Here is a 10,296-nt window from a genome sequence, read left to right as displayed (position 1 = left end):
CCCCCCGCCGGCCCCCGTGCTGTGGAGCAGGGGCTGCGCAGGGCCAGGGAGAGGACACGGCTGTGGGGTTGATGCGCTGTGTCTTGGAATGTGGGGACGTTCTGTTTATGTGTCTCCATACCTGTCAGTCTGCATTTCAAGGGTAATACGTGCTCCTCGTAAAACTCCAGCCGCGCAGGTTTGCGCCCGCACCCTCCCTCAGCTCTGCTCCTCCTGTGTGTTCCGCACGCCCTGCGCACGCTCACACACACATGCAGGTGTGTGCAGGCGGGTACGGGTGGAGCGCAGCTTGCACTGTGCTCAGTGATGGGCGTCTCAGCCGTGCGTGAGGCCGTCGCAGGCGTGTGCACGCCCTCCCGTGTCTAGTGCAGGTGCATCACGCTTTAACTTCACGCGGACTCACGCGGTCTATTTCTAGGGAGGATTGTGGGTCCATCCGCGTTGGGGTCAGGATAGTTCAGTGTGGGTGTTATTTGCCTCCACGGTCGAGGACTGTATTTTCTCAGCGACGTGGAAATGATGGTGTGAGCGCTGAGACCTCCTTTGCTTTCAGGGGCAGATCCAAGCAGCCAAGAGGCGGGTCGTGATGGCGTCTCTCTACCTGGGGACAGGCCCTTTGGAACAGGAACTGGTAGGTTTGGGGGGAGCAGTCAGGTGGGAGCAGGGCGTGGCCTCCAGACCTCACGCTGCCAGCTCTCACTCTCGTGGGCATGTCGGGAGGACGGGGGAGGGCATGGGGAGGCCTAGTCCTGGCCTCTGACCTTGCTGGTCAGTGTCCCCCTCGCCCTGCACAGGGTCCCCGCTGCTCTGTGTGCCAGGCTGCTCCCGAGGCGGCCTCATGTGGAGGAGTTCCGTGGTGCCAGCTTCTGAGCGTGGACGGGGTGTGCCCAGGACGGGGTGTGCCCAGGACGGGGGCATGGCTGGCACGTGGGTCCTTCCTAACACACAGTCTCCCCCTGGGTCTGCCCTCTGTGCTTGTAGGTGGACTGTCTGGAGAGCACGCTGGAAAAGTCACTCCAAGCGAAGTGTCCTTCCGACCTCAAGGTGTCCATTCTCCTGGACTTCATGCGGGGTTCCAGAGGTGGGTGCGGCCTCTGTCCCCCCCTCCGCGCAGGCGGGGCTGTGAGGACGGCCTGACTGCCCGAGTCGGGATTCCCTCTGTGGCTGGGACTGCAGCCCCAGAAAAACAACTGAGGCAGAAAGAGTTGTGTGACCCCCAGGGCCCACTGCTTCGGGCAGGCTGCGTCGGGGTTTGGGTGTGTCGCCAGCACCCACCTGCTGGCCCGTGTCCTGTGGCTTCCTTCTCCCTGTGGTGGCCTCTGATGGCCAGGCCCTTCTCGCCACGGCATCTTGTCCGTTGGAAGAGTCGGCACCCTGGTGGCCAGACCAGAGCTCCCAGTGGCTGCCCTAGGGCTCCAAGTGTGCGGCCCTGCCCCGCCCAGGCCTGGGGCCCTCCGCTGGGGTGCTGGGGTGCCGGCTCCGGTGGGCACGGTCATCGCACAGAGTAGAAACGCCAAGAGGGAGGGCGGGTGGCACCCCCAGGAAAGCTGAGGTGGGTGACCAGGAGGAGGCCAATGGGTGCTGATGGGGGAGACAGAAGGTCTCCTCACCGACCACATCAGCCCCACCCTGAGCAGCGGGCGGCCAGAACAGAGGTGCCCCGAGCTCCTCTGCCCAGAAACAGCACCAGCTGAGCGGGCAGCACAGGCACATGGGCCGGCGGCAGGCGCTGCCGGGCTGGCTGCTTGCCCGGGGTGAACCCTGTCCTCCCTCCCCGCTCGCCCTGTGCTCAGGCAGGAAGAACTCCCGCACGATGCTGCTCCCGCTCCTGCAGCGGTTTCCTGAGCAGGTCCGCGTCTCCCTCTTCCACACCCCGAACCTCCGCGGGCTGCTCCGGCTCCTGATGCCCGAGCGCTTCAACGAGACCATCGGCCTACAGCACATCAAGGTGTACCTCTTTGACGACAACGTCATCCTGAGCGGGTGCGTGGCTTCCCTCCACCAGTCTCCCAGCAACAGTCTCCCTCCCGGGGCCCCGGCCCCGCTGGCACGTCCAGTCCACTCGCCTCTCTCCCGTCTGCCTTGGCACCGTGTCTGCCCTGGAAGCAGGACGCCCGCAGAGGTTACCCGGTAGCCGGTTGCCAGGATAGGGAAGCAGCTAGACGCCCACTGGCGGCTGAGTGGATGGAGAGGTGGTGTATACGCACAGTGGGATGTTGTTCAGCAAGAAAAAGGACGCAGCCTTGCCGTTTGTGAGCACGTGGGCGGGCCCAGAGGGTATTCTGCGAGGTGAAGCAAGTCAGACACAGAAAGACATGCTCTCACTTATACGTAGAATCTAAGAAACAACAAAATCACACTGAAAACAAAACAAGGACCCACAGACAGAGAACAAGCGGATGGTTGCCAAAGGCAAGGGCGTGGGAGGCTGGGCACAAAAGAAAAATGAATCAGTAAATAAGAGTCTATCACACTCTCTTCATTCTAAAAATACAAGGCAGGCCTGTTTATTGAGCACCTACTGTGTGTCAGCCACTACGCGAGGCTCTGTGTGTCTCCTTTAAATTCTCACAGGGACCTGGGCCGTGGGTTCCTCACTTTACACATGAGAAACCAGAGATCAGAGGATGGGTGATGTCAGGCAGAGCCGGGAGGGGACCCAGGACCTGAGTCTAAAGCATGGGCACCGGCACTGCACCGGAAACCCGCCCGGCGGTGGGCATTTCCTCTCCCAGGTGACGTCAGCTCCGAGGAGGGCTGTGCCGGCCACTCTGGCCTGTCTCTTGGCCAACTGCTCACTGGCCGCCTCCGCCGCTGGGTCCTGATCCGGTCGTCACCCTGCTCCTGCTGGGTGTCCCGAGGCCCGTCACCGGACCCGCTGCTGCGCCTTGGGCCTGGTCCTCACCTGCTTTTCCTCCCGCAGCGCCAACCTGAGTGACTCCTACTTCACCAACCGCCAGGACCGCTACGTGTTCTTGCAGGACTGTCCCGACGTCGCGGACTTCTTCACGGAGCTGGTGGACGCCGTGGGCGACGTGTCCCTGCAGCTGCAGGGCGACGACACCGTGCAGGTGGTGGAGGGCATGGTGCATCCTTACAAAGGTGGGCGCGGCCATGCTGCCCCCCTGAGCCGGGGCGGGGGATGTGAGGGCCGAGGAGAGCAGCTTCTGTGGCCTTGCCTAGGGCCTGGGAGCCCGGGTGGCAGGGCCTGGATCTGCTTTTGTCACTGGAGCCAGGCAGAGGGACCCACTGGCCATCAGCCATGCCCTGTGGGCGAGGGAGCGGCTGGGACGGGGGCGTGGGGACGGGAGCTCAGGCCTGGCCTGGCCAGCGAGCCGGAGCCTGCCCTGTGCTGCCAGGAGGCCGAGTGCTGGAGCTCACCCTCCTCGGCCGCTCCCTCCCTCCTTCCCTCCCTCCCTCGCCAGAGGCTCTGCGCTCGGCCCACTGCGGTCTGTGCTGCCGGCCTGGCAGCTCTCTCTCGGGGCCTTTGCGTTCCTGGGGTTCCGTGGCCCTGACTTCCTGGGGGCCTCTAAGGTCTGCTGCTGCATTTGCGAGTGTCAGTGCGCAGGGCAGGGGTTAAACCCAGACCCACCAGACCTGGCGGGGTGCTCCTTGGGTCCCCCCCATGGAAGTGTCTGAGCGGGTGCCCGGTGGAGGCCTGTCCATCCCCGTGGTGGGCTCTGTGCCGCCCTGCCTGCTGCCAGCCGGGATGCTCCATTGTGACCATTAGCTTTTTCATCTTGTCCATGCAAAACGCATGGGAATCCTCTTCCCTCGTGATGGAAATTAGTACCTGCATGTTCGCCTGTTTTGCCTTTGGTTCCCAGAACCTAAACTATTCACTCTCTGGCCCCATGGAAAACATGGCCGACCCTGGAGCGTGTGGAGAACAGGTCCCGCAGTCAGGGAGGGCGAGAATGAGATGCCGGGGGAGGGCTGACCCGGCGAGAGCCGCCCTTTAACCCCCTTCCCCGTGTCCCTCAGGTGACCGGGCTGCGTACTGCGAGGCCGCCAACGCACGGGTCATGGGTGTCATCAACGCGGCCCGGACCCGCCAGCAGATGCTGCACGCGCAGACCTTCCATAGCGACTCCCTCGGGCCCCGGGAGGACGCCGCGGCTGCTGGCGACCGCAGGCCAGCGCCAGACACGTGGATCTACCCGCTGGTCCAGATGAAGCCCTTTGAGATCCGGATCGACGAGGCGGTCACCGCGGCCCTGCTGACCGAGGCCGAGTGCGGGGCCAGGGTCTACCTCACCACCGGCTACTTCAACCTGACCCAGGCCTACATGGACCTGGTTCTGGGCACGCGGGCCGAGTACCAGATCCTGCTGGCCTCCCCGGAGGTGAACGGCTTCTTCGGGGCCAAGGGGGTGGCGGGCGCCATCCCGGCCGCCTACGTGCACATCGAGCGGCAGTTCTACCAGGAGGTGTGCAGCCTGGGGCAGCAGGAGCGGGTGCAGCTGCAGGAGTACTGGCGGCGGGACTGGACCTTCCACGCCAAAGGTACAGGCCAGCCCTCGGCCTCGCTGCCCTCTGCCTGCATGACGCTCATGCAGCATCTCCTGTGCGCCAGGCACTCGGAGCGCCAGTCATGGGTGTTGTGCAGCCTCCCTGGGCGGGTGGCAGGGCAGGAGAGCCCCCGATCCCGGCGCTCCCCCAGCGGTGCGTCCCCCTCGGGACTCAGGATGGCGAGGGGGTCATGTATTTGGTCCTCAACAGCCCGTTTTCAGTCTTTCCCTCACCGTTGCACTTTGGGGAAATTGAGGCTATGCCCTCATGGTGCCCACGTGGATGGCGCTGCGTGACCGTGGGTCCCAGTCTGCGTTGTCTGTGAGTCAGGACCCTGGGGCAGCCCTCGCCTCCCTGGAGCGGCCGTGTGCACAGTTTCGGGGCGTGACCTGAGACCTGAGACAGACGTGTGGGCAGATGGAGCTGTGCTGAGCAGCGGGTCGCCCATCCTTGGGGAAACCGACCACCCAGTGGCTAGTCCTGCCTCCGGAGGGAGGGAGTGGGGCGCTGGGAGGTGGTGCTCCCTCCCTCCCTCGGCGCTCAGAGGCCTGTCTTGCTTCTGGGCTGTTCTAGAGGCTTCAGAAAAGCCTTGGCCTCCTCTCAGGTGGGTCCTCTCGTCTGCTTGTCTGAGGCGGGAGGTCCTCTGGGCGCCTGAGGTTGCACTGGGCTGCACTGCGGGGAGCCAGGCCGCCGACCCGGACCCGCCCTCTGGGGACTGAACCTGCTGCCTCCAGGGTGGTTCTGCTTCCCACGTGGAGCCCCGCGGGCCTGCTCGGCAGGTGGCGTTGCCTGGTGGGGAGGAGTGGCCCATTGTTCCCATCCCAGCACGTGTCACCGGCTAAGCCGGCTGGAGGTCAGGTATGTCAACAGGCAGGCCAGCCGTGGAGGGTGCTGGCCGCACCTCAGCTCTGACTCTGTTATTCGAGAGTAGCTGTGCCCAGGGGAGGGATCGCGACAGAGCTGGGCATCGGGAGGGGATGTGTGTGCCTGGAGCTGCTCAGAGGCTGTCTGGGCAGGGGCTCCCTCTGCCTCGGGTCCCAGGTGGGCCTGGCCCATCGTCCTGAGGCCCTGGGTTACTTCCCTGAAGCTGCGCTGTGCAGTGACTCCCCAGTTACCGTTGAGACAGAAACACCCAACAGGCTTTTCCAGTGCATCTCGCCTTTTCCCGGACGGGCAAGCCCCTGCCACTCCCCCGGCCCCCCCTCCCCCCGCCGCCCCACACGGGTGGGGCCTGCAGTCAGGGAGACTGGATTGTGGGGAAGGCCAGGAATCCCAGGGCGTGTGCCTGCATGTGCGTGAGGGGGGAGGGTGCGTGGAGCAGGGGCTCACCCTTAAGCCAAGAGCCAGAGGTCAGAGGTCACTCAGTGCTTAGCGGGAGGCCAGGGTCCTTCCTGCTTTGCGGCTCTGATTGGTAGTGGGGGGGGTCTTAAGCCAGCCCCCTTTTCTGGCTCCTCTTTTGATGGTCACTTCCCCCAAAGCAGCCTGTGTTGGAGGAGCCGGGAGCCAGGGGGTGGTGTGGAGTTGGAGGCTGGAGGGGTGGACCATTGAGTGACTAGACCCTCTGCCAGGCCCGTGCTGGGTGCAGGGGTGTGTCTGCCGGGGCATGTCTGTGTTTGGACCCTGACCATTCCTGCCCGCGGCTGAGGACCCGAGACCACCATCCCCTTCCCCAGGTTCCTGGGGCAGCCCAGGCCCCTCTCGCTCCTGCTCCCACGAGCCGGCTGGGGAGGAGAGTGACCAGACCCCAGCTGTGTTTCTGGGTCCCAGCATCACACACCCCGGGCGTCGGAGGCCTGTGCTGACCCTGTTGGTGGCCCTGTGAGCCTGGTGACGCCAGGAAGCCCCGCTTGGTGCCTGCCTGTGGGAAGCGGGCTGGCTGGGTGGGGACAAGCGACCTGTCGGGAAGTGACCACACGGCTGCAGGTGCTGGGAGCAGTCCTGCGGTGACCTGTGCGGCTGGGCGTCACTGGCGTTTTCCGTGTTCCGAGGCTACAGGGCAGCTGTGTGGCATGGGGCCGGGTACCGGCTGCCCCACGCACGCGGGCTGATTTCTCAGCAGACGCGGGTTTCTGTCACTTAGTGGGCGAGCTGCCCGAGAGCCAGAGGAGCCTCCGCCCTAAGCCGCACGGGAGACTCGAGTGCAGCGGGCTCACCTGCAAAGGACGCTGCTCAGTGCGTCGGCGGAGGCTCCCCGTGGAGCCTCAGAGCCCGGTCCTCCGCCCGAGTTCGCCTTTGGCAGAGCGGGCGGGACTCGGTCCAGCGTCTGTAAAATGGGGTGAGGGTGAGAAGCGTGACCTGCGTGCCTGGGGGACACGCTGTGGGAGTCTCGGGTCCCCTGGCGAGGAGAGGGGTCCCGGTTACCTGTCGTTTTCTTCACGTGGGTCACGAAGCCAGAGGTCTCACCTGCTTCTCAGCCTCTGGAGGGGCCGCTGGGAGGTTCCTCGTTAGGCCTCAGCCCGCTGTCAGCTCTTGGACTCCTGGTCTGTCATTTCCTGGGGCCTGGCCCGGGCCCTCACCCGGGAGGCTGGGGGGCAGGCCTGGGCGCGGGGCAGCGTTGCTGGTCGTGGGTTTAGTTTATGTCCGCCTTTGTGCTGCGCAGGGGTCAGCTGCCAGGCACTGCATGTTACCTGTGTCAGCTCACGGGTAAGTTCTCTGATCACTGAAAGTTTGTGCCCTTAAGTATTTACTTATTTATTTTTACCTCTGCATGGCCTGCCCCACACCACACAGCCTCCCCATGGTCAGCAGCCAGCCCCAGGGCGGCCACGCTGTCTCACTGATGACCCGACTGACACAGCAGTGCCACGGAGTCCACAGCGCGCACTGGGGTTCCCTTGGCGGCGTGCTTTCTGTGGGTCTGTCACACAGAGGTTTCCACTGCCCTGGAGCCTCTGCTCTGCCTGTCGTGTCCCCCCCCTTGCCCCCCGCGGGCCTGGCAGCCACCGCTTTCTGTGCGGTGCCCACAGCTTTGCCCCGTGCACACGTCAGGTGGGGACCACACCGTGGCAGCCTCCTCCGGAACAGTGGGTAAGGCCTGCGTCCTCGAAGCTCATTCGTTCTCACTGCTGGATGCGCTCCCTTGTCTGGATGGGCAGCTTATCTGCGCACCTACTGAGCGCATCTCGGTTGCTTCTGGGGGTCCCCTTTGCACCCTGGCCCAGGGGGCCGGGCGCAGAATAGCTGGTTCCCCTCCTAACCGGGCGAGGCGGGGCCATCTACCTGCCATCCACGTGCCAGCAGACTGGCCCCTGTAGGCAGCAGCGTCGGCCCGTGTGCACGTGGGGTGTGCGGGCCTGTGCTCGTGGAGGGGTGGTTCGAGGGGGGAGCAGGAGGCTGCCCAGCCCCAGCAGAGGCCCCATCCACGCCGGGACGCGGGCTCAGCTCATGGGCATGTGTTTCAGGGAAAGGGTCAGAATGAGTTTGAGACGTTGACGTTGACTCACCTGGGCGCAGCACTAGCCTTAGCAACGTGTGTGGCGGGTGGGGCAGGCCTTGGATTGAGAGGTTTCTGGCTCAGGCTACAGAAACCTGTTAATGATGATGAGAATCGCCACTATTTTTACTGCCTTCCCGATAGGCCACTTGGCGCAGTGCCCGAAAGGGAACTCGCAGTGAGAGCTGGGCAGCTCCACCCTGTTTGCCTGGCACACCTGGGGCACGTCCCACCGGGGAGCCGGCAGGTGTGCTCCGGGGCAGGGCCACGGCTGCGCACCTGAGAGCAGCCTGCCCGGGCTCCCAGGCCTGCGTGGTCATTCCTGCTGCTCCGGCCAGGACTGCGGGAGCCGTGCCGTCTTCACCCCCTCTCACTGCTGCGGGGTCCGAGACCCTGAGGTGCACTGCGGAACTGTGGGGGAGCTGAGGAGGGGGTATCAGTGCATTGTCCTCGGCGTGGTCCTCACAGGAGAGTCATTTACTCCCAGCGTCCGGGGAGCCGCCCTGTCAGACAGCTGTTGGCCCAGGGCTGCTGTGCCCGGCAGCATCCGGACACGGGGACATGGGGACTCACTCCCGCCTTCCCGAGGCTTAGAGTTTAATGAGGGCAGCGATAAGCGGGCGATCTCTTCAGATGTAACGTCAGGCTGTGGGGAGGGTTAGGGAGACAGCAGGGCAGGGGCTCCATCCAGGCTGATGGGTCGGTTAGACACGGGGGCCCACTGAGAGGTGACACTGAGGGAAGAGAAATGGGAAGCAGACGAAGGCAGGTGCCCTGGGGGCAAGCGCCGTGGGAGCTGGGGGTCCTCTGGTGCCCCGCTAACGAGGCCAGGCCGGGCGGCGTGGAGAAGGGGCTGCGGGCGAGAACCCAGCGGGAACTGGTACCCCCCTTTCTAAAGGGCTCTGTGTGCAGCGGTCCCCTGGTCGGGACTCCAGTCCAGCTGTCCTGTCCCCTGCTGCCTGCCCCGGTCCCTCTCTGAATGCCCGCACCAGCTGCAGAGCCCTCCCTAACCTGGGGTTCCTGGAATCGAGATGTGGGGCCAGAGGTCAGGCCGAGCGAGGAGGCGGGGCCTGATAACAGGTTTCTGGCCGCTGGGAAGTGTTTCCTGGCAGTGAGGCTGCCTGTAGGCGCTCCCAACACCAGGGAGGAAACAGCTCAGCGGGCCCTCACCTCCTCTGCAGCCCTCCCAGCCGGGCAGGGCGCTCACCACGAGGCTGCCCGTCACACCGTTTATGGTCGTGATCAGCTTTTGTGGGAGAAAGTCTGCAGTGAAACTAGATCCTGGGGGTTTGGAGGTGGCCAGTGGGGTGGCAGCTGGGTGCCTCTGTGGTCCTGAGTGCTCACCTGAAGTGCAGCCGGGCCAGAGGGCGAGGAGGGAGGCGTAGTGTGCCGTGCTTGCCCGGGTGCCTGGGGGGGGCGGGCACTGGAAGCGTGGCCTTGCTGTGCAGCACAGACACACAGTGCGCAGTGTCGCGTGATAGATAATAAAACTGTTTGGGGTGGCAGTTAGGAAAATCGGGTCTAAGAAAGCTTGTTTGGGGGGGTTGCTAATGAGAACAGGTGGCAAAGCAGAGCTGCATGTGGGGGGGCCCGTCGGGGTGGGCTGCCTGCCGTGAGGGCCGAGCCCTAGGTTGCCTTGCAAGGAAGCCGTCTGTTCATGCAGATTTTACAAATACAAGGGCCCTAGGACCAGGCCCTGTAGCCGTACGCGCCCCCTCCCGCCCCCCTCCAGCCTCCCCGCACCCTGTGGCGCAGGAGTCTTGTCTGGAGGCAGGTGGGTGAGCCACATTGGCCGTAGCCCTGTCACCTGTGCGGGTGGCAGCCTCCCCCTCCCGCTCCCTTTCCCTCTCCTGTGCCTCTGAGCAGCCCGGAGCTGGCCGACAGGCAGCACTGAGCGCACCACTGGTTTAGGGGCTGCTCTTGGCATCGGTGGGTCAGGACAGGGATGGCGGAACAGGGCTCTGAGCCTGCTGTCCGTGCGGAGGACAAGCTGGCATTTTCCCTGGGCCCCCAGGCCATCTGGAGCAGGGTCCAGGGCCAGCCTGGCCACCTTGTGGTCTCTTGACAAGGCAAGGCGGTGGTCTAGTGGGTGGGCCGTTGATGGAGCGATCACACGGGCAGCAGGCGGCTTTGATGTGGCCCCTGCGTGCGCGTGCGTGTGCGTGTGGAGGGTCAAGCCCTTTACAGGAAGCACCGTCGTCATCTCTTACCCAAGATGTTCTTGGAAGTGCTCTTGCCCTGAGTGAGAATTAGGAAATGGCTGCTATTTTAGGAGCTCGGTGTGTGTTTCATGCTGCTCGCTCGTGACAGTCTTGCTCGGCCGGGGCCCTTTGAAAAGGTCATGTTGGCAG

The 10,296-nt window shown here is 64.5% G+C and overlaps 1 protein-coding gene across 3 annotated transcripts in view; it reads left to right on the top strand.

Moving 5' to 3' along the window:
- Positions 1-10,296, top strand: part of PGS1 (phosphatidylglycerophosphate synthase 1) — a 36,264-nt gene that overhangs the window by 8,399 nt on the left and 17,569 nt on the right. For all 3 annotated transcript variants that reach the window (XM_014531813.1, XM_014531811.1, XM_014531812.1), the window contains exons 3-7: positions 554-631; positions 982-1,081; positions 1,794-1,983; positions 2,924-3,102; positions 3,985-4,506. In XM_014531813.1, coding sequence (XP_014387299.1) covers positions 554-631; positions 982-1,081; positions 1,794-1,983; positions 2,924-3,102; positions 3,985-4,506 — 1,069 coding nt within the window. The remainder of the gene's footprint in view (positions 1-553; positions 632-981; positions 1,082-1,793; positions 1,984-2,923; positions 3,103-3,984; positions 4,507-10,296) is intronic.

Source organism: Myotis brandtii, unplaced genomic scaffold (assembly GCF_000412655.1).
Source record: "Myotis brandtii unplaced genomic scaffold, ASM41265v1 scaffold825, whole genome shotgun sequence".
Taxonomy (NCBI): Eukaryota; Metazoa; Chordata; class Mammalia; order Chiroptera; family Vespertilionidae; genus Myotis; species Myotis brandtii.
Note: the sequence above shows the minus strand (reverse complement) of the source record. Positions and strands in the feature narration are given on the sequence as shown.